The sequence below is a fragment of the Euleptes europaea genome, chromosome 3, assembly GCF_029931775.1.
Source record: "Euleptes europaea isolate rEulEur1 chromosome 3, rEulEur1.hap1, whole genome shotgun sequence".
NCBI lineage: Eukaryota > Metazoa > Chordata > Lepidosauria > Squamata > Sphaerodactylidae > Euleptes > Euleptes europaea.
In genome coordinates this window covers 18420656-18445168 of record NC_079314.1, presented here as the reverse complement: position 1 = coordinate 18445168, position 24513 = coordinate 18420656, and the positions used below count along the sequence as shown (strand labels likewise).

The window sequence follows — 24513 nt, the reverse complement described above, 5'->3', positions numbered from 1 at the left end:
TTAAACTATATAGGTAGGTACACTGTTTATTAACTTAATAAACTTTAATTAAAGTTTTAAGTCTTAATTAAACTATAGGTCCACTGAATAAAACTTGATATCATACTTGATAGTGATCCTATTTATTGATAAAAATTAAATTGTCAGTCCCTGCCATTTCCCCCTCCCCGTCCGGAGTCCTAGTCTGGAGGCCTGGTCTACCGCCATAAAAGCCTATCGGTAGACCTGGCCTCCGGCTGAGTCCCATTGGGAGGCCAGGTCTACCCATTGGCTTTCTTGGCAGTAGACCTGGCCTCTGGAGGCCCATACAAGCCAATTGGTAGACCTGGCCTTTGAAAGGGGACTTTTTCCCCTCCTTGGAGTCCAGGTCTACCACCAAGAAAGCCAATGGGTAGACATGGCCTCCCAATGGGACTCAGCCGGAGGCCAGGTCTACCAAAGGAAGCCCGCCCCGCCCAACAGCTGATAGGCGGGCGGGGAGGGGGCAGGAACCACCGAGCCACCCGCCCAGCAATCACGTGGCTAGAGGGGAGGGGAGGTTTTAGCCTCCCAATCATTGAGGGCAAGGGAAAGGGGGACCTGCCCATTCTCCACGGCGGGGGGGGGGGGGGGAGAGACTGCGCGCCCGCTTGCCTGCTCTCGCGCGCTCGCGCTCTCTCTCTCTCTCTGGCGCTTCGGCTCTGCAGTCTGGCTGCTGGCGCGAGCGGGCACGACAGCAGGGGCTCCGAACCAAGGCACGAGAGCAGGGGCTCCGAACCAAGTTCGGAGAGCCACACTCAATGGACCAAAGAGCCACATGCGGCTCGGGAGACGCAGTTTGCAGACCCCTGTTCTAGGCTTATATGCTGGGTAAAGCCAATGCTTACAGGAGGGCTGCGGCACAGCAGGATGGAAGTTATGCTATTTCGCCATCCCTCCAAATATAAAGGACAGGAGCATTTCCTAACACCAGTTTCAACCCTAATCAACCCCTGCCCCACCACCATCTTAATTTAGCTCATGGTGGTTAAGAGCGGTGGTTTGGAGTGGTGGACTCTAATCTGGAGAACTAGGTTTGATTCTCCACGCCTCCATATGAGCGGTGGAGGCTAATCTGGTGAACTGGATTTGTTTCCCCACTCCTACACATTAAGCCAGCTGGGTGACCTTGGGCTAATCACAGCTCTCTTAGAGCTCTCTCAGCCCCACCTACCTCACAGGGTGTCTGTTGTGGGGAGGGGAAGGGAAGGTGATTGTTAACCGACTTGAGTCTCCCTTAAGTGGGAGAGAAAGTCGGCATATAAAAACCAACTCTTCTTCTTCATTTAGTTCTAAGCCCAGCTTTATTTTGGTAATTTGGGCAGCCACAAACCATCACAATGGCTTACTCACCTCCTTGATAGATTCTTCATTTGGATGCATGGAGCACAGGCACGTGATGTAGGCCTGGAGAAAAGGTGATGCGTTTGAAATTTCGGAGGACTCTTTACACAGCTTGGACAAGGCAGCGGCCTGGGGAATGCAGTCAGTCTTCATCAGGTGTTTTATCCGCATCTGCAGGAAGGCTGGTCCTTCTCGCTTAATCAGTTTATTCACTAGAAAAACAGGCAAAGAGGTATTACCGCATCTGGTAATAGATTAGTGTGCACTAAGGCATGATAAATCAGGTAGGAGAGCCAGTGGGGTGTAGTGGTTAAGAGCAGTGGACTCTAATCTGGAGAACTGGGTTTGGTTCCCCACTCCTCTACATGCATGGCGGACTATGTTGTTCTGCAGTAGAACAGCTACATTCGAGTCTAGTAGCACCTTAGAGACGGATAAGTTTTTTTGGGGTATGACCTTTCAAGAAACAGCCATCTGATGAAGCGACCTTTGGCTATCAAAAGCTAATATCCCCCAAAACTTGTTGGTCTCTAAGATGCTAGTGATCGCAAGTTTCACGGTGAGTCATTAAGATGGGCACACCTGGAAGAGAGTTTGGTCCACTTGGTGCACATCAGTCTGTAGTATTCATAGAAAGGTTTGGTGGGCAGCAGAGAACACTAAGCCAGAGTAAAATGCTTGCCAACAAACGGCCCATTGATTTCGCCCATTACCCTGGGATTCCCGGCACAACTAAGTTATTTGTATATTCAGTGTTCGGGAAGAGGAGGCCGGCACTAATGGCTATTGCGTGGACCTATATTCCAAACTGGCTGCTACCATGATGAAGAAAAGTCTATAGTGCTAAAAATTCCATGGAAACCCCATGGCTCTAAGCTGCGTGGCTCTAAGGTTGCAACTGGGCAGGCTCTTTTCAATAGGACGAGCCAAACAGGAACTCATCTGCCTAGGGGAACAGTAACCCACTCCCCAATAACCACCACTGAAGGAGAATACCGCTGAACCAAATGGCATTTAAGAACATAAGAAAGGCCCTGCTGGATCAGACCAAGGCCCATCAAATCCAGCAGTCTGTTCACACAGTGGCCAACCAGGTGCCTCTAGGAAGCCACAAACAAGACGACTGCAGCAGCAGCACCATCCTGCCTGTGTTCCACAGCACCTAATATAATAGGCATGCTCCTCTGATACTAGACAGAAGTTCTGGACAACACAAGCGGTTCTTGACTCCTCATTTTTGTCCCTAAAGACTCATTGTGTACACAGAGACAGTGCTATCTGTAGTGAACTGAGTTCACAGTTCAATCGAGAAATAGAGTGACCTACACCTGACCAGCCAGAAAGAGGACATGAACTTATTTGAGGATAACACAGCTGGGATCAAACAAGGTACCGAGTAGTGGTGTAACAAAAGGGGATGGCCATACCACAGTGCTGAGAAACCCTGCGCAAGATGCCACTGCTCCATTCTGCTTTACACGAGAGTATTAAAACTAAACCCCCAAACAAGTGCCGTTCTAATTAGTTTGCTACCTAATGTGAACATGACTTGATAAGAGGCCGCAAATGAAATAGGAGGTTTCAAGACAAGAGAAGCACCGAGTGCAGCCACTGCCTTGCTCAGTTCACAAGAAGCAATGCAAAAACGCATACAGTATCCACACCAAAACAGTGGGCAAGGCAGGGCAGGGCAATTTGAGGTTTAGCCTCAACATCTTACCTTCTTCTACTTCTACTGGCTGCTGCGAGATAATCTTAAGCAGAACTGGGTTCTTCCACACACCTTCCTTGGCGATGTCAGCCAGTATTTCGAGGCTGTTGTCTCCAAACTGAAGCAAAGCATTATGGACTCCTATCAGAAACCAAAGCAAAATGGGCGGGGGGGGGGGGGAGAGAAAGAAAGATTTAGAATTTCTAGATTCCAGTTAGGGGGTCACTGACATTTTTGTTGGGTCTCCACCACCACCAATTGGCAGAAACAAAACTGTAGGAATTGCATTTAATACACCTGCCCATGATTGGAGAATTACTGTTCTTTCACTTCACAACAAAGTCTTAATGCTGAAAAACAAAGACACTTGACCAACACACAAAGTTCCAGGCTGCTGTGCTGTTCAAGATGCCTGCAGGAAGCCCATGGACCACCACACCTCAAAAGGAACTCTGGTACCTTGACAGCCCCTGCCCTGTTCACGCCCCCTTTTCTTCTACCTTTGATTCCATGACACTGCCTTATACTAAGCTAGACTACTGTTCCCTCTATTATTGTTTCAATTTGTGTCATGTGCTGCCTTCTCTGACAGGGAGCGATTCTCCAAGGTCTCAGGATAAGGGCTTTCCCAGCCGTTATCAGAGATCCTGGTGAAGCAGAGATGATGAAGATTATTAAACTCACAGCTAGCCAGACGTAAAGCCTTTGCTCTAATTCTGAGCTATAGTTCCACCTTTTCTCCCTAGGTACAGGTTGAGTATCCCTTATCCAGACTGCCTGGGACTAGAAATGGTCCACGGTTCGGATCTATCCGTATACTGGAATATTTTGGAATTTTTGCATATACATAATGAGCTATCTTGGGGATGGGACCCAAATTCATTTGTTTTATATGCACTTTATACATCGCCTAAATGTAATTTTAAAACATATTTTTAAATAATTTTGTGTACACTGAACCATCAGAAAGCAAAGGTGTAACTATCTCACCAGAATACCTGTATCAGCTGTTAAATAAGAGCAACAACACACTAACAATGGCAGGCTTTCAGTCTCCACCTACGATGCAGTGTACACTGTATTTTATTTTTTATTTTTTTTAATATAAAAGGGAACTCAAGCAGGTGAGAGGAAACATTGAAAGCAGGCAGCACAATTCCGCCTGCATGCCGGCTCAAAGGGTCTGTTTTTTGGATCAGTCCAGATATGTCATGTCTGGATAAGGGATACTCTAACCTGCATTACTTCCTTCCCCTCAGGCTCCTGCCAAAAATCCCATTCCGGAAAAGGGTTAATGTGACAGGGAATATTTACTGTGTCCAGAGTTGGACTGAGAGAATGGATGTTACCGCACTAGGTATTCCCAGTGATGTATCAAGAGTTTGGAAATGTTATAAAAAACATCGCTTTAAAAGGGTTTTGGATGCCATGGCTAAAAAATGGTTGGAAGACGTCTTCACAGCTAAAGGGGCCAAACAAACTGCGAACAGTATTTTTTATAGCAGTTTCAAACTCTTAATACATCGGTGGGAATACATAGGCTGTTACCGCACTTTGTATTCCCAGCGATGTATTAAGAGTTTGAAAATTTTGTAAAAAATACTGTTTGCACTCTGTTTGGCCCCTTTAGCTGTGAAGACGTCTTCCAACCATTTATTAGCCGTAGTATCCAAAAACCCTTTTAAAGCAATGTTTTTTATAACATTTTCAAACTCTTAATACAACACTGGGAATACAAAGTGCAGTAACCCCCATTGAAAGTTTGAACAGTATTTTTTATAACATTTTCAAACTCTTAATACATCGCTGGGAATACCTTAGTGCAGTAACAGCCAATGTTTACTTTATTATGACCTTCCTTTAGGGCTCTGCTGGGACAAAGGACTGAATATAAATCTTAAAAAACACAGCTGAAATGATAGCCTGAACAACAAGATACAACAAAAGTCACAACACCAACACAAAGATAAAACTGCTAATCGAATAACAATGGTCAATAAAGAAAAAGGTTCCATCAGTAACTTCCAAATGCTCTGCAGGCCAAAGTGATCTTAACTGCCCTTTAAAAGCCTTGTTCTGATCTGGAAAGAGGACGTGAAATAGGTCTTGGGGGCAGGAAGAAAACCTCGAGATCACCAACAGTAAAGCACTTGAGGAAAAATACTTTAAATGCAAAAAAAAAATGTGCAAAAAACTTTCTGGGGAAAAATAGTGTCTCTATTTATCAAGCTGCAAACAAAAAATGCCATGCACTTCATTTATTTATTTCTCTCCGTTGAATGTTTAACCACTCCATCAACAATTACCTTTTGTTTATTTTTGCAGATGGTTTCCGATATACTTCTGTGCATGCTTACTTCGAAGTAAGTCTCACTGGGCTGAGGACTGCATAGGATTGGAGCCCACCCCCCTCATCTCTGGTGCTGATCTTAAGAGTCTGAGTATAGTACTTATTGTATTAGTGCAAACGGCAAAAGTTCATTTTGTGTGTGTGTTTTTTTTAATATAAAAGGGAACTCAAGCAGCAATTTTCCCCATGGAGTGAGTTCCACAGAACAGCAAGACATCCAAGAGCAATATGCCTGAGAAAGCAAGAGGTTTGGTATGCCATAATGTTAGAACAGTCTTGGGTGTTATGTCTGCGTGATATGTTGTTTTATTTGTTCTTTACATTTTTAAAACCAAAGCAATGTGTATTATTTTGTAATGCTTGTTTGTGTTTATATTGTATGGAACTGAAAATAAAAAATTAAAAACAAAAAGAAAGCAAGAGGTGCAGCATTCCTTGGTACAGGGAATTGCATTGTGCAGGGTCTTGGACTAGATGACCGTGGTGGTCCCTTCCAACTCTATGAATGCTCACAGTATCAGCCTTGGGTCTTAATCCTCGTTTCCGCTCATGCCCCTCTTTGCCGGCTGCGGAGGCAATCCTCTACTGCGGAGCGTGTCCCTCTGGCACTTATGCTCTTTTTTCAGCTCGTTGGAAGACACTGGGGAGGGGAAGTGTCTTGTGTGAGCTCAAGGGCCCGGTGCCAAAAGAACACGCTCCGCAGAAGAGGGTTGCCTCCACAGTGGAAAAGAGTGGTGCAAGTGAGAACAGGAGCCAAGCGGCAGCGGCATGTCGGAGAGCAGCTGCTGGAGGTTCCTTGCAGCAGACTGCAAGCTAATAGAGCCAGCATGGTGTAGTGGTTAGAGGGGTGGCCTCTGATCTGGAGAACTGGGTTTGATTCCCCACTCCTCCACATGAGCAGTGGACTGTAATCTGCTGAACCGGGTTGGTTTCCCCACTCCTCCACATGAAGCCAGCTGGGTGACCTTGGGCCAGTCACAGCTCTTAGAAGAAGAAGAGTTGGTTTTTATATGCCGACTTTCTCTACCACTTAAGGGAGACTCAAACCGGCTTACAATCACCTTCCCTTCCCCTCCCCAAATCAGACACCCTGTGAGGTAGGTGGGGCTGAGAGAGCTCTAACAGGTCACCCAGCTGGCTTCGTGTGTAGGAGTGGGGAATCAAACCCGGTTCTCCAGATTACAGTCCACAGTCCAAACCACCGCTCTTAACCACTACACCACGCTGGCTCCATTAGCTTGCAGTCTGCTTGCAGTCTCAGAGCTCTCTCAGCCCCACCTATCTCACAGGATGTCTGTTGTGGGGAGAGGAAGGGAAGGTGATTGTAAGCCGGTTTGAGACTTCCTTAAGTGGTAGAGAAAGTCGACATATAAAAACCAACTCTTCTTCTAACTGCGAAGTGAGGGATACAGCGGTTCCAGCGTGGTTCTGGAGTAAGTGGGAAATTTGGCTAGGCATACAGAGCGGAGTGACTCTGTCTTGATCACAGGATCATGAAGGCAGGGGAGTTCCAGGGGACAGAGATGAGGCCTTGCATGATGGTGGTTTGTGGGAGAAAGACAAGACAATGCCTGGCATTTCTCACTACTACAACTCCCATTTTCCCCCTGAGAAGCCCATGGCAGCTTACACAAGGACTCCCAAGCACTCTCCCTTCCAAGCACAAATCAGTCCGAGTCCTGCCTGGTTAGTTTTAAGAATAACATAGCATCTGCCTACAAGCTACTGTACTAGCCCAGTTCTTTTCCTGGCCTCATCAATCCACATTTTTTTCCCCCTGACTGAGCTGACGCTATGTTTAAAAAAAAAAAAAAGATTCTAAGCTGTACAGAGAAAAGAAATAAAAGCGCCACCCTGAGAGGTACTAGGCAAGACAGCGGAAGAAAAGGCGACAAGAAGTCAAGTCGAGCATGTCATGTTTTCCCAGCACTTAAATTATATCATTTTGTAGCTGGGAAATGAGACTCCTTTCCCCCTCATGAGCCCCTGCTACAGCAGCGCTCAAGCAGATGACCTCTCAGAGGCCTTCAGTAAAAGTGGAGAACAGAAGAAATCACAAGAGCCAGAGAGGCGTAGTGGTTAAGAGCAGAAGACTCTAACCTAGTGAACAGGGTTTGATTCCCTACTCCTCCTGAGTGGCGGACTCTAGGGCTGTCAAAAAAAAAAAATTTCGGTACAGTTCGGATTCGGCCGAATTTGACCCTTGTGGGGTCGGTACGTGCCGAAGTCCGAACTCCCCCGCTTCGGATCCCCGGTAATTCGGGGGGATCCGGAGTTCGGGGGAAAATTCGGTCGAAGCGCGCCTTCAGGGATTCCCTGAAGGCGCGCGGGGGCCCTTTAAACTGATCTGAGCCTCCCAGCTGGGAGGCGCAGATCAGTTTAAAGGGCAGCCCGCCCCCCTTCAGCGGGCTCCCGTGAAGGGGGGGGCTGTCCTTTAAACTCATCTGTGCCTCCCGGCCGGGAGGCACAGATGAGTTTGAATGACAGCCCGCCTCCCTTCAGCGGGCTCCCGTGAAGGGGGGGGGCTGTCATTTAAACTCATCTGTGCCTCCCGGCCGGGAGGCACAGATGAGTTTGAATGACAGCCCGCCTCCCTTCAGCGGGCTCCCGTGAAGGGGGGCGGGCTGTCATTTAAACTCATCTGTGCCTCCCGGCTGGGAGGCACAGATGAGTTTAAATGACAGCCCGCCTCCCTTCAGCGGGCTCCCGTGAAGGGGGGGGAGCTGTCATTTAAACTCATCTGTGCCTCCTGGCCGGAGGCACAGATGAGTTTGAATGACAGCCCGCCTCCCTTCAGCGGGCTCCCGTGAAGGGGGGCGGGCTGCCCTTTAAACTGACCTGCGCCTCCCAGCTGGGAGGCGCAGATCAGTTTAAAGGGCAGCCCGCGCCTTTCAGCGGGCTCCCCTGAAGGGGGGCCCGAATTGGCCGAATTTATTCACGAATTCCCGAACTCGCTGAATTCGGCCCCCCCGGTTGCCCGCCAGATTTGAGTTCGGATCCGTCCGAACTGAAAATCACCGAATCAGGGGAAATTCGGTTGATTTTCAGTTCGGACCGAACCGAATTGACAGCCCTAGCGGACTCTGATCTGGAGAACCAGGTTCAATTCCCCACTTCTCCACATGAAGCCCACTGTGTGACCTTGAGCCAGTCACAGTTCTCCCAGAACTCTCTCAGCCCCACCTACCCCACAAGGCGTCTCTTGTGGGGAGGGGAAGGGAAGGTGATTGACAGCCGCTTTGAGACTCCTTAAAGGCAGAGAAAAGCGGGGTACAAAAAAACCCAACTCTTCTTCTTTCCCATGGCCACAGCAGTGTCTCACCATTTTATATCTCTTCAGCTTTGCTAATTTGCAGTAGACATCCCCCATTGTTAAATTCCTCCCCCTCTACAAGGGCTACACTCCCACTACCCGTACAAAATACCACTGCACATCTAGCACTAGTGCAGTTTGCACCAGCCAAAGGTCACAAGAAATATAACTGTATGGATGCACAAGTGGTGCGTTCCACACACAGAAAGCAGCAGTGTGGGCGGAGGGAGCCCACAATGGTAACATTAAGTCAGACATCAGTGCTGGAAAATTAACAAGAACACAAGTGCAATCTACAATGCACAACATCACCAACCTCCCTCACCGCCCCCCCTGAAAAAAAACTGATGGCTTTTGGCCGCTGCTAACACACAACCAGCTGCTAAACCTTATTTGGATTTGCCAATCAGTCAATCGACTGAAAGTCTGGCCGCTAAGTTTGCCCCTTCCAGAGACCGACAGAGAAATGAACGCGCTTCCCCGCAAATGTGCAAAAGCAGGATATTGCATTAATGGAGCCAGTTCTGCAGTGTGGGGAAAAAAAGATCTTAATCATCTGGAAAAGCTGCTTGAAAAAAACGATTACAACCCCACTACACATTAAAGGTTCTGCAAAGAATGGGAAATTCTCAGCATGTTCAGGCATAAGGTTTGGTCACGCCAAGCCATAATAATACATTTATTCCAATGTTATGTCCATTATGTCTCAAACAATAACTGGGGTACATTTTTGCACTGAGGTTTTTTTATGTTGTTCGAGCAAAGGATGATACATGCCTGGCTCATTAATTTGGTTCCTGGATGCTAGACGTTGGAATAGCAGACGCCGCAGAACAAAGATATAATACACACTCACCTGTATAGACTGAAACAGTCTCGACAACGGTTCACTCTGCTCTTCACTTTCAGGCACAGAAAGCAATAGTTCAAAACAGCTCCTGTAATAAAAAGCCGCAGAGCTTTTTGATGCTTGTCAAAATTACCTTTGTAGGCAAGGTCATGCCACAGTTGCTATGTGGGGTTGAGATTTGGGGACAAAATCTGAAAATACTGAAATAATCGGAGGTAATTCAAAATAACTTTATTAGGAAAATTCTTGGTCTTCCTCAAGGTGTGCCTGCCTTGTACCTTAAAGTGTTGGTGGGCCTGGCCTCTGTTGCCATGAGAGCACATCTAAGATTCTTACATTTTTATTTAAAACTGACAAATCCCACAAATTCACAATTGGTGCACTCTGGCCATTTGAAGGAAAACTACTGGTACAAAGCCCTTACTCCAATTTTACGACTGTATGACTTGCCCCTGTTGGCAATTATAAAAACTTGGGACCTAACCTGGAGAACTGGGTTTGATTCCCCACTCCTCCACATGAGCAGTGGGTGCTCATCTGGTGAACCAGGTTCGTTTCCCCACTCCTACTCATAAGGCCATCTGGGTGACCTTGGGATAGTCACAGCCCTCTCTGCCCCACCTACCTCACAGGGTGTCTGTTGTGGGGAGTGGGAATGGAAGGTGATTGTAAGCCAGTTTGTTTCTCCCTTAAGTGGTAGAGAAAGTCAGCATATAAAAACCAGCTCTTCTTCTAAAAGAAATTAGGAAATGGGTGGCTGACAGGGAAGCATCTCATGATATATTACAAATACATAAATGTAAGTTTTCAACATGGAATGCTTCATTTAAATTGGATAAATTCCCCTCACGATATTTATTGGATCTTTTAGATCCTTTCACAAGGAGAGCTTTCACGGTGGCTCGATGTCAGATGTTACCATCGGCATTCAGACAAGGCAGATATAATAAAACTCTTGATCAACATTTATGCCCCTGTTCTGTAAGTCAAATGGAAGATCTTCCACATCTTTTTTTCCCCACTGTCCAATATAAACGTATTCGGTCTAGACTTACACAGAATGTCCCATATCTTTTGGAGATGGACAAAGCCCAAATAAGATTTTTATTGGCAGATGTAAATTCAAATATTCTGTATAGTGGGGCTTCCTTTATCTTATTATCATCTAAATTGAGGAAGAGATTTGTAAATACCATGGTGCAGACCATACCACAGTAAGGCAAAGGTTGGGTAATTATCACGTTTTAAATTGCATAGTACAGATCTTAATGTACAGATTTTAGTTTGTATTACTATTGTTGTTAGTACGGGCATAGTAATTATTGCAATGATGACTGCTGTATTATTGTGTATAGTTTGTTTTATCGTCATTGTTAATGTCTGTGAACATAACATTAATAAATTGACTAACTGACAAAAACTAGGGAGAGGCATATAAAACATCAGGTAATGCGGCACCCTGTTTGCTTCTGCACCTGGCCCCAAAAGGATGTGCTAAACATGTTGGAAGAACACGCCATCAAGACGCAAGCGACTTACGGTGACCCCATCCACGGGGCGTTCCAAGCAAGAGATGGTCAGAGGTGGTTTGCCACTGCCTTGGATAGGAGACAGGAGCTGCTATGTAGAGGAAGGCAATGGCAAGCCACCTCTGCTCGACTCCAGCCTAGATGCCCCATGGATGGTGTAGCTATGAGTAGGTTTCCACTTGACGGAACATTCTTCTTCAAACATGCTGGAAGAAGAAGAAGAGTTGGTTTTTATATGCTGACTTTCTCTACCACTTAAGGGAGAATCAAACCGGCTTACAATTGCCTTCCCTTCCCCACAACAGACACCCTGTGAGGTAGGTGGGGCTGAGAGAGCTCTAATAAAGCAGTGACTTGCCCAAGGTCACCCAGCTGGCTTCATGTGGAGGAGTGGGGAAACCAACCCAGTTCACCAGATTAGCCTCTGCCGCTCATGTGGAGGAGTGAGGAATCAAACCCGGTTCTCCAGATCAGAGTCTGCCACTCTTAATCATTACACCACGCTCTGCTCTGACGTGTGGAAACCCATCCTTGATGCTGGGATGGGAATGTGCTTGATCCACCTGAAGGTAACTAGCATAAGGCAACTAAGTTAGATATATGGTTCTATTTTTATTTCCTTCGCTCTGTATCTCTTACTTAGAGAGCTATTTCCCATATATGTGCTCTAGTTTTAATATTCTGTAATAAGATAAAGAAGTTTTATTACAGAATATTAAAACTAGAGCACAGAAAGCAGACTGTGCCTGAAATCTCACCCATGCGCTAAGACCACTCTTACATGCTAAAGGATGCATTCCCAAGGAGAGCTAAGGTAGCTGGAAGCTCTGCCCTTTATATGTGCCCAGAGGCAGCCTTACCAGGGTTCCCCAGGGCACTGGTTTACTGATAGGCTGGGGTTTATATCTGGGGGGGGAGGTGGCAGGGAGAGGAAATATGCTTTTTACATGCAATCAAACATGCAACACGCATGGTGAGAACACACAGACCCAGGGTGGGAACGCGACAATCATGAATTATACTTACAGCACAAGCCTGCCAAGGACTAGAAGAACTTCTTCGCAATCAGTACTCAAGTAAGGTCGGGCACTGGCAAAACTCTGAATGGCGACACAATACACTTCCAACAGAGGCAAGGCATGTTCCGAAGCACCCCGATTGCCAGCATATTGTAGCAGTGTCTGAAAAAGGAAATAAATAATAAGCAGAGTGTTTTGTCTCGGCCCTAATTTTTAAAAAGAAAAACCAACACAGACAAAAACTGGCTATTTCAAAGCAATGTTCTCATTATATAGCGGAGGAAAGTAAAACATCATAACTGCCTCAAAAAAAAAAAAAAGGCACAAAACGAAGGAACAGGCAGCATGTCATTCTGCTCTTTGGGCCTTCCTAAAGCATGTGCCGGTGCTGATTACTATTATTAAGCAACTCTTGGGGAGGAAAAGCCGCTCTTGAGAGCACTGGTATCTGATAGCAGCACATAAAGCTACTGCACTAGAGGAAAGTTTTGTCTACAGGCTATTAAAATTCCCCCGGTGCTTGGAACTCCAAAGGAAAAGCTTCACAGTGAAGACTGGCGAGGGACCTCGCTGATGCATGGTTCACACACAGCCAGTTGGCCTGCGAGGCGATTACACTACTTTGTTTAAGAAGTATCACGTTTGCCAAGCGCACAGTGGCCTGGAACCTGTTCAGAAGCACCAATAACCTGGCTAAAGCGGAGCTGCCCACAGATCTGCTTCTGTGTGGTATCTGAAGGAGCCTAATGACCAAGGGGAATGTCTTAGGGATGAACCAAGAGACTGGTAAATCAGAGAATGGAACTTTGGGGCATGTTTTACTGATAAGTAGCAATAGGGGGGGCACAGCATTTGAGGATCGCAGAAGAGCAACACAGAGGGAAGGGGTGGGACCACGGCTCAGTGGTAGAGCATCTGTTCTGCATACAGGGGAAGAAGAAGAGTTTGTTTTTATATGCTGACTTCCTCTACCACTTAAGGGAGAATCAAACCGGCTTACAATCACCTTCCCCTCCCCACAACGGACACCCTGTGAGGTAGGTGGGGCTGAGAGAGCTCTAAGAGAGCTGTGACTAGCCCAAGGTCACCCAGCTGGCTTCATGCGTAGGAGTGGGGAAACAAATCCAGTTCACCAGATTAGCCTCCGCCGCTCATGTGTAGGAGTGGGGGATCAAACCTGGTTCTCCAGATTAGAGTCCACCATTCCAAACCACTGCTCTTAACCACTACACCACGCTGGCTCTCACCATGCTGGTTCAACCTCCAGTTAAAAGGAGCAAGTAGGTGGTGATTTGAAAGATCTCCACCTGAGACCCTGGAGAGCAGGGGCAGCCAGAGCAGAGGCTATAGGCACTGAGGAACCAATGGTCTGATTCGGTATAAGGCAAGTTCACGTAGGGTTAAACCCCACAAGCAACCCTCATCCAAATCCCTCTCTTCTCCAACACAGTTGCTATTTACCAGCTTAATCCATTCAAGAGTCATTCACAGAACTACCAGCCTCTTGACCAGTTTGGTCCTTGCTCTACCACTATGATGAGGTTGAGCTAAAGCTGAGGTACATGAAAGCAGCATCAAACAAAAGTAAAGTCTCCAGAGGTTGGAACATGCACACCCGATGTGGACTATACCCACACCAGCTCTTTTCCCAGGATACGTCCAGGAAAAACTGCTGCCATTCGTAATGAATCCAAAGTAGTCTTACAGCTTCCCAACTGTATTTCCCTTTTGAGCTACAGTACAACTCCCTCAAGATAGCTGAAGAGGAGCAACCAAATCTACTGGCTGAGAAGGCTCCATGCCATGAATAACCCAAGAGTTATTTTCTCATGAGCAAATAAGAACATAAGAAAGGCCATGCTGGATCAGACCAAGGCCCATCAAGTCCAGCAGTCTGTTCACACAGTGGCCAACCAGGTGCCTCTAGGAAGGCCACAAACAAGGACTGCAGCAGCACCATCCTGCCTATGTTCCAAAGCACCTAATATTATAGGCATGCTCCTCTGGTCCTGGAGAGAATAGATCTGTGGGCGTGGAGAGCTGCAGCTAGCCGCTTGAAGCCCAGCTCTTCCTTCCCAGTCGATCAATCTACACAGGGTGATAAGCTGCAGCAGACAGGCTCGCAAGATCTAGATTTCAACCAGGATGCCGGGGTCCTTCCCTCCTGTGTGTCAGCCCATTACTAACAACTCCAAAATAGGATCAAGCTTGCATGCCTGTGAAGATCCACTGCAGAACCTTTCAGGAGATGATGGAGAAGGAAAGAATTCTTAAGTCTCTCCATCTTCTGACAAGCATCTCTCCGTCTTCTGACAAGCATCTCAGTGATGCAAACAGACTCCGGTATTAGGCCTCTCTTCACTGGAAGGCTCAGGGCAATGCTACGCAAGACCCAACAACAGCAGCCCAGCAACAGAGACTTTGAGCTCAACGTGAAGCTCTGGTTCTGACCTTTAAAGTTCAAGGAACTGGAACCCGGGCACAAGAAGGAACGACTCCCCTGACATGGCCCCACCAATGCACCTACATCAAAGGCCTTGCTCCACGCTTCTCCGCCAGAAGCACATTGGTTGGTAACAGGGGACACAGCCCCCTTTAGTGGAGGCACTGATGCTGTGGAGTTCCCTCTCCAGAAAGCCCAATTTGCATCACTCCAGCTGGCCTTTGGACACCAGGTCAAATGAAGTTTTTTTTTTTTAACTGCAGAAGGCAACGCTGGTTTCATTGACACATTGACGGAGTTGATGGCATTTTAATAATTGTTAGGCTTTTTGACCTTGGGCCGGATTTTGCAGATCTTGTACCTTAGGGGAGGAGCACTGCCTTTAGCAGAATGGATCTGCAGGATACAACCCCTTGTTTTTTATATTATTATTAGTGCTTTGCCTGGATGTTGCTGACTTGTGGATTTTACAATGCCGCTTTTAGGCTTTGTCGTAAGCCCTGAAGTGGGATTGGGGGGGGGGAATTCAGGACTGCATCTCGCAGATCCATTCTGCTAATGCTGGCAGGTTCTACCAATGCAAGGAGATATCGACAGCCACAAGAGGCTCTTCAACCAATCATAGTGAAAGATTCGCGGGATCCAACCCATCTTTTTAAAAGTTTAAGAAGCCCCTTTCCCTTATGAGTGCAAACGAATAATGCTTGGCATTTATGTGGTGAAGGGCTTTACATGAAATACCACAATAACCCTTACCAAGTGGTATGGTAGGCTAATTTCACACCATAGAGTGTTCAAGGCAAAAGAGGGACACAGGTGGTTTGCTATTGCCTGCCTCTGAATAACAACCCTGGACTTCCTTGGTGGTCTCCCATCCAAGTACTGGCCAGGACTGACCCTGCTTAGCTTCCAAAATCGGATGAGAATGGGCTAGCCTGGGCTGTCCATGACAGCACAACATTAGTCGCCGCGGGCTTTGAAAACACACTCCCGTTCCCCCCACTTGCTGCATCGCTGAGAAGCATTATGCATGTATTGAGGGGGCGTGGCTCAGTGGTAGAGCATCTGCTGGGCATGCAGAAGGTCCCCGGTTCAGTTCCTGGCATCTCCAGTTACAGGAACTAGGCAAGTAGGTGATGCGAAAGCCCTCTGCCTGAGACCCTGGAAAGCCGCTGCCGGTCTGAGTAGACAATAACGACTTTGACGGACCAAGGGTCTGATTCAGTATAAGGCAGCTTCATGTATGGACAGTTTTTGATCCTAACTCTTCACTTCCGAAGGGTCTTTCTATTTCTTCAACGGCAATCCCTCATGCGGCACCCCGAGCCCTGTTTGAAACAGGAACAAGCTCACAACACAGTTTGTGATGCAGGCTGCGAGGAGGGAGGTCTGCCGTTTGCAGCACCACTCAGCACATAAATGTGCCCCAGTGCCCATGGATAAGAACTTATCCTCTCTACCTGTTCTTGTGGTGCTCCTTGAAATGCAGTCCCTGGGGATGGGGGTCGGTGAACACTCAGGCATGGTGCGGGGGGGGGGGGAGTAACATGAGAGCTTGCGACGGAAGGTAGGATCCATCTGCATTTCTATAGCACTGGCTACTCTTGCAAGCGGAAACACAAACAGTGAGAGAGCAAAGCTGCAACCCCAAGTCTGCGGGCCCAATTTTGTTCATCCAGGCACTCTGAAAGACACAGCTGGGTAAATATCAGCTTCAGCATTTGAGAATTCAGCAAGAACTAATGAGGCTGCAGAGGAAAAAACACTCCTCTAATCTGAAAAGGGGAAACCACAGACTTGCACGCTTGACTCAAACTGACTACACCAATTTCTTGTAGATGCTTCCGTTAATTGTTTAATTATTTGCTTCAGCAGGAGCAGTAACGGTTCTAGATCTTTCATTCCTATTTACTGAGGAAGACTACGGTTTTTTTCTTCTTCCAGTCATCAGGGACCACAGCAGTCTGCCATAAATTCTTTGACATCATAGCTGAATGTTGTGAAAATCCGCCTAGCTGGCATTTTCATGGTGCTTTGAGGAATGTCATCAGGGACACCAATTTAAACTAAGCCACAATACTCTATGCGGCCACACTCCATTATTCCGGTCTGCAACTTCCCACCGGCCCTTTTATCAGCATTGTGAGTAGCCTTTCAGCCCAGAATACACATCAAGGTATATTAATTTGGGTCTGCATTCATCTCAGGGCTAGAGAGCAAAAAAGCATCCCTTTGTAGGCCCCAAACAGGTACACAGAGGAAAAGCAGGTGGGGAGAATCCCACCCCCCAGCATAAGACCATGCCAATGCTACAGAAATGCAGATGGACCTGGGCTAGGAGAACAAAGCCAAGGAAGGGGGTGCACACATAACCCTTAGGGCGCTTTCACACATGCTGAATAGTGCTCTTTCAATCCACTTTCATGATCATTTACAAGTGGATTTTGCCATTTCACACAGTAAATTCCAGCTGCAAAGTGCATTGAAAGTTGATTGGAAATGCATTATTTGGCCCTTTTACATCCCTGTGTTACATCTAGAGCCATAACACTAGGAAGACTACAGCGATAGAATTATCCTGTTCCTTTGGGACAGGAAAGACAGTAAAGTAATCCTAAGGGGGAGGAGGCGAAAGACAGGTTATAAATTCTGTGTACACAGAGAAGAAGCTCTCTTAGCTTCCAGCTTCTGACCGAGGCACAAGTCATGAAGGGGTAAACTCCTTTTCAAGGGAAACCCCAACCATGAGAATTAAGATAACACAGAACCTCAACCTCTGCAGCTTCAAGTAATACTAACCTGGCCAATTTCAATACTGTTTAGGATAAGTACCAAGTACAAAGTGTTCTTTGTACCCTTGCTCAGCCTTAATGCTTGCACAGAACATGTGTATTCTTTTAATTAATCTATTATACTTTCTAGGAAAAGTTGAGGGCAGCAGGAAAAGAGGAAGACCCAACAAGAGATGGATTGACTCAATAAAGGAAGCCACAGCCTTCAATTTGCAAGATCTGAGCAAGGCTGTCAAAGATAGGACATTTTGGAGGACTTTCATTCATAGGGTTGGCGTGAGTCGGAAGCGACTTGACGGCATTTAACACACACGTTATACTTTCTTATACTTTGAATTCTCTAGGCCTGGTCTCTGAAAACACCATTCTACATGAAGACTTGGGGAATATTCTGCTTAAAAGGTTTCACTTTCATTTTTACTGCTTGCCCCACCCTCCTCACACTAAGCTCCTTGTGCAGATCTATTCCACTCCAAATAAATTCATTGAACTTCTTGAAACTTGGCACTTCAGAGCTAAGGAGTTGAGTTGATTCTCTGTACATAGATTTGCAAAGGAACAATGGGTCTTTTTCTCAACTCTATAGGTTTTCTTCATAACATTTTTGCTGTGAAGGAGAGGCATGTTATCTCTGCAGACACAAATACACAGAACTACAAAACCAAGCATCTGCAATATCTTCTAGACAGAAAAACTGCCCAAAATAATCTTACAGAAACCTCTGGAATAGCATGACATCGTGAATGGATTAATGACATTCATTTACCAAAACATTTAAACATTGCATGAATGTACAGTCTCTTGCTACATAATTTAAAAAATAATCCTTATTTCAAGGTGAGTGAACTTTGGACTATAATGTATCTTAAATAAAAGTTTTCTCAAAAAGCATTTTAGTTTAAAAAATCCAATTTAAACAAAATCTGATTAAAAAAATTAAAAATCCAATTCTTTATTTTAAAAAAATCATTGTTTTTTATCCACCCTGCTTCACAGTATCATTTGCATAAAGTAGCAAGGTAGTATCGTGAAGTTTGGGGGGGTATATGAGAAATGTACAAAACAAAGAAGAATCAAGGGTCTACCCACTGAAATACCCAGCCTGGTCCACCCCTTTGCATTTTGACTCAAGACCATCCTATTGAGCCAAACAACATGAAACCGCCAAGATACTAGCAGGGCCCTTTCATAGTGTAAGGTCCTGTCCCCTAAGCAGTAACACGGGAGATAAAGTTTTCCATAATAGCAATAATTTTGACAGTGCTATATATTTTCCAAAGGAAGGTTTCCCATTTGTAAAAAAAAAAATAGTTCAGAAAAATCAATGAATTGACACAGTGAATATGTGCAATGCCAGTCAAACTGGGCAATATCAACATTTCTAAGGCGACTACCCCAAAAAGAACACCTGCATTTTATTTTGAAGTATGTAAGGACTCAGTCTTTCAACCATACAAAGTGTGTGTCACGGATTCCTCCCCCACGCTTCCTAATACTTCAGTTCAACTACTTTGGGTTGCTGGAAAAAACACTTGAGATACAGCACACCAGAACGTTTAACATTATTGGCTCCGTTTACTGAATTTAAGCCAAGTAAACATAGTAAATCATATCCCCAACTGAGCAGACACACCAGAGAATTTTCATCTTTACTTTTTCCAGAAAATGCATGAACCACAACTAGGGCCAGTGTAAAGGGCTTAAGTCTTAACATTTATAGCACCCCCTTTGCCAGACTTTACACTGCTCAGAGTGGCAACAACCTTGTGCAAAAGGCCATACTTCAAAATGCCATACTACATAACACACAACATACACACATTGGAAGTTAAGTGCCGTAAATTCGCTTCCAACCCACGGCAACCCTATGAATCAATGTCCTCCAAACCGTCCTATCGTTTAACAGCCTTGCTCAGGTCTTGCAAACTGAGAGCAGTTGCTTCCTTTATAGAGTCAATCCATCTCTTGTTGGGGCTTCTTCTTTTCCTACTGCCTTCCACTTTTCTTAGCATGATTGTCTTTTCCAGTGACTCTTGTCTTCTCATTATGTGACCAAGTACACTAGCCTCGGTTTAGTCATTTTAGCTCCTAGGGACAGTTCAGGCTTGATTTGATCTGTGTGTGTGTGTGTGTGTAAAGTGCCGTCAAGTCGCAGCCGACTTATGGCGACCCCTTTTGGGAGTTTTCATGGCAAGAGACTAACAGAGGTGGTTTTCCAGTGCCTTCCTCTGCACAGCAACCCTGGTATTCCTTGGTGGTCTCCCATCCAAATACTAACCAGGGCTGACCCTGCTTAGCTTCTGAGATCTGACGAGATCAGGCTAGCCTGGGCCATCCAGGTCAGGGCTGATTTGATTTAGAACCCACTTATCTGGGGTTTTTTGGCGGTCCACGGTATCTGTTACACTCTTTCAACACCACATTTCAAAGCAATCTACTTTCTTCCTGTCAGCTTTCTTCATTGTCCAGCTTTCAAATCCATACATAGCAACAGGGAATACTATGGCATGAACTTCCAACAGCTTAATATATAGGTACAAACTTCTTTACATGGGATATTCCAAATTACATTTTTCCTGGACAAATGCATGCCATGGGCTTTGGAGAGACACAGGCAAAAAGTTGTAACCTTGAGAACTTTGGAGTGGCAGGGTTAAGCAAACACACAGAAGCCAGTTTCCAGCACTCTTTACTCCTCACAGGTTCTTTTCTTATCCATTTAAGTCTTTGGCAGGCATTTGCTGACAAAGCTTTTTGGCCCAAACATCTGTACTTTCACACCAATATAATGGCAGGGCCGTGTTATGGAGACTCTTGTGTGCTCGCATGCATGTGTTTTCACGTATGTTCTCCACAGTGTTCATCTCACAAACAAAAGTGAAATTCAAACTGAAGTGAAAGGAAAGCAAACAAAAGTGAAATTCACAGTTCTGGCCATGTAGGACAGAGAGAAATCAACAGAGGACAGGAAAGAGACTGAGGAAGAAGGTACCTGTTTTGTGTTTTCTTTGAAGGCTTGTTTTGAAACTGGCAAAGGATCATGAGGAAGAAAAGCGGAAGCTCCAGTCTATGAATAACTAGGTCCAAACTCCAAAACGAAACTAGAAATGCCATTACAGATCAACGGAAGTGAGCACGAATTCTTGGAAGCAAGACATCGTCTGGAAGGGCCTTTTTATTGCCCTTATGAACCTTCTCTGTTGTTGTCTCAAAGGGCTCTCGTGACTTGGAAGCTCTTTGCCTCCTGCTCATCAGATGCACCCTTAACAATCTAGCTTGAATTTCCTGTTGAGCTTCCCCTCCCCGTTTTCCGATCATTAGAAGTCTCCCCATGAAGACACACTGGTATTCTGTGGTGCTTTCACAATGTTTCCCCTTCTGTTGAGCAAGAATTTTACTCCATTCCTATGTATCCCCCCCCCAAAAAAGAAGGGGCTTCACAGGGATCCCTCTTGAAACTCTCTTTGCTTCTGTCTTTTTTAAAACATTGTTGACAAACTGAGTCTGCCAAAGCCTGTTTTTGCAAGAGAAACCCGATGCTGGTATTTTGCTGCTGTTTCCTCTCAGGATCGCTAATCTTATCGCTTTGTGAAAGCTTCTCTCCCAAGATTCTTTCCGCCATCACAAATTTGTTTATCAGCCAAAACCAAACCTAGAATAGCTAAGCCACTATTTTTCTCGGGGGGGGGGGGGAGAGAAGTAGCAGGTAAAATACGATGTATATTTTGCTTTCCACCAATAAGAGTAACAAACTCTCACACCATTATCAGTATATTTGATAGTGCAATCCTGCACAGAATTGCTCCAGTCTATCTTCATTGAATCGAGAGTAACCTGGAGTTACTCCGGAAAGCACTGCACTGTTGGTTACCTTCGCCAAGAAGCCTACTTCTTAGTTAAAGGGACTAGGCAAGTAGGTGATGTGAAAGACCTCCGCCTGAGACCCTGGAAAGCTGCAGCCGGTCTGAATAGACCATACTGACTTTGATGGACCCAGGGTCTGATTCAGTACAAGGCAGCTTCATGTGTACTTTTGTTCCATCTGATTGTTTTCTGGTCAATGGGAAGATTTGCAGGATGGTCCTTTTAACTTCTCTCTACACTCTTTATACGTTGCTGCAGATATGCTGTGAGGGATTCCCTCTTCTTTCATCTTGGAATGAAGTTAAAATAGCGGATGCTCTAGTTTATTTTTCGCACTCCTTACGGAATATACTGTAACCCTCAATATCAGCTTTGTCATAGCTGTCCTGTTAAGTATCACAAACTTGGAGATAATTTCCTTTACGTCAACAACCTCTGACTCTTCTTGCCCATTCTGCAGCACTTCACACTCAAGTTGCAATTACTTGGCAAAGTTGCATACAAGACTCCGTAACACTGGTTGTTTCCAATTCCTTCATATTCCTGTTGGAAGACCTATGCGTAAAAACTTTCTTTTCAAGCTATTAATGTAGTCACCAGAGATAATCTCAAAGACTTATTAACACAGATTCCTATGTCTACGCAGCAGACTAGACAGTTAAGCTAAACCTTACCCCTCCGTGTATGCAAATACACGGCCAGACCTTTCCCCTTCAATGGGAATGGTTTATACCATCACCTTCGCCCCATCTTCTCCACATGAGGTCTTACAGAGTTTATTCATTTCTCATCGGCTGCGTGCCATGCACTGCACAATCATCAGAGCTGCTGATGTTTGTGTACTGGATTTTGACAAATATTGTCTAAAACAAAGCCATTCCCACATGTTGCAGCATTAACAATAAGGAATAAAAACAGAGCAATCAATCTCCCAAACTATGAAGTGCAAAATAATAATAATAATAATTTTACAGGATCCTGTAAACACAAAGCACCTCCGCAAAAAGAGGCTGCCTGTTGCAACTCCGCATGGTCAACCGGCCTTGCTTGTTTATAGTCAGCACCTGCTAAGGGTGGGTAATTTTGTTGTGTGTCTACTTTGGATATATATATGCATCATTTCTGATGAAGCAACACTGCTGTCAGAGATGAGGATGCTGAGCATATCTTTGCACAAGTCACTGCAGCAGCTTTGCTTTCATTCAATTAAAGGGCACGACCAGATCAGTGACTCAAGCAGAGACACAGAGGTTGGGTTCTTAAACGGTGTCAGAGTAAAGTGAGCAGAAGAGTGAAAGCCTTGAACTGTAATTCAGAGAAGAAGCACACATCAGCTATTAGAAGTTTTGCTAGGACTGCAAGAGCAGGTCATTTCTATTCCAAGACATCTCCTGAAAAATTTTCCATTGCTGTCAAACAGCATGGAACATAACAACATAGGAATTAACACAAACACACGAACAAGAACAGTCTTCAATTTCAAATTGAAAAACCATCTCTTGGAAACCGAAATCAATTTGAAAATGATTTAGGGGCTAATGGCTGTCTCCACATCTTGTCCAGAAATGCAAGAACAACTCTACCATTTGAGAAATCCACACACAACAAGAAAGCCAAAGATCATGTTCTAAAATAAAACTTGCTCAATACTTTTTTTAAAGAGGACAATAAAAAGCCGGTCCAAACAAGCTCTCCTTGTCAATGGGACAGCAACACAATGCCACCTCTGCAGTCTAATCTGGTTTAATGAAATATTTTTGGCTTTGCACAGAATGGGCGCTCCAAGTTAAAATGCTCAATACTTTAGCCTGGGTCAAAGCAGCTAGTCAGAGTAGGGTCCTTGGACTTATCAACACACCTGGGGAACCCAAGCTGACAGCACAGAAGTAGAACATACCTGCTTCTGCAAACTTTATATCCATCCTTTCCTGCCTGTGCCCCACCCTTCTTCCAGGTACCAATGGTTCTGATCTGCTTGGAAGATGAACAGTATCTTGCCTCTACAAACCAGTGGTATTTGCAACTGTTCCACCAATCCCAGCCTCAGCAGATGACTATCTCATACCCCAGATACACATGGGGTTGACTGAGGCTTACCTACATATGGGAGTGCTTCTGTGGGACTCATGTCAGTACAGAAGTCACTGAACGCTTGGAAGTTATCTTAGTCTGTGCTGGTTTGGCATTCACCTTGGTACTACTACTGCCAAAAGGTAACACATATCCCTTGAATGCAAAGATCTATTCAGAACCCAAAGTCCTTTGCAAGCTCAAACACCTCTCAAGTATTGCACTGTGAAAACAAATGGAGAAAACGCAAAAGAAAAAAGTTGTAGCCTACTGTTATTTTACAAAATGGAAGCCATGCTTGACTGTTACAGTTAAATTATATTTTAATTTATAACAAAACACAGAAATAAAATGTTACTCAATGTAAAGTTTCCAACATAGCACTAACTACCACATTTTTATACCAACCTTCCTGCAAACAGGTCAGGGCAACATAACTGAGTCTATCCTCCTGTATTTTGTCCTCAAAGCCTCCTTGTAAGATTGGTTAGGCTGAGATAGAGACTACCTTAAGATCATCTGGTAAGCTTCGTGGCTGGGTAGGGATTTGAACCCAGGTCTTCCTAGATCTAGTCCAGCATACTGAATTCCACTGGCTCTCCCTAGCACCATCTATAGTATACATGCCAGTATCAGAAGGGGAAAGATAGTAAAAACTCCATTTTCAAATGAAAGCAACTTAGTACAATCTTTCTGTCCAAGAAACCACTACAGGCATACCTCGTTTTATTGCATTTCACAGATATTGCATTTTTATGTGTTTTCAAACAAGTCTACCAGCGCCATTTTCCCAAAAGCATGTACTTACTTCATGTCTGTGTCACATTTTGGCAGTTCTTGCAATATTTCAAACTTCTTCATTATTATTACAGAACATTTTTTCAGACATAATGATATTGAACACTTAATAGACTAAAGTACAGTGTAAACATAACTTTCAAATGCACTGGGAAACAAAATAATGTGACTCGCTTTATTGCAGTGGGCTGGAACCAAACCCACAATACCTTCGAGGTATGTTTGTACTAATCAAAGACTGCACTGAAGAAAACAAAACATGCATGCCATTTGGCCATACGGTTTCATCAGAAAAAGTCCTGCTAGGAACCACAAGGCCCTTGTTTTTGCTGTAACACACCAATGCTTTTGACTGATGCACACTTCCTGGAAGTTTAAGGCCCAATGAACACAGAGGGATTTATTTTCGAGT

General features: G+C 45.1%; 1 protein-coding gene across 1 annotated transcript in view; it reads right to left on the bottom strand.

Moving 5' to 3' along the window:
* RLF (RLF zinc finger) overlaps nt 1–24513 on the bottom strand; it is a 37797-nt gene that overhangs the window by 11166 nt on the left and 2118 nt on the right. Inside the window, exons 2-5 of the mRNA XM_056847341.1 lie at nt 12142–12296; nt 9589–9674; nt 3083–3211; nt 1372–1574 (exon numbers count right to left, since the gene is read on the bottom strand). Coding sequence (XP_056703319.1) covers nt 1372–1574; nt 3083–3211; nt 9589–9674; nt 12142–12296 — 573 coding nt within the window. The remainder of the gene's footprint in view (nt 1–1371; nt 1575–3082; nt 3212–9588; nt 9675–12141; nt 12297–24513) is intronic.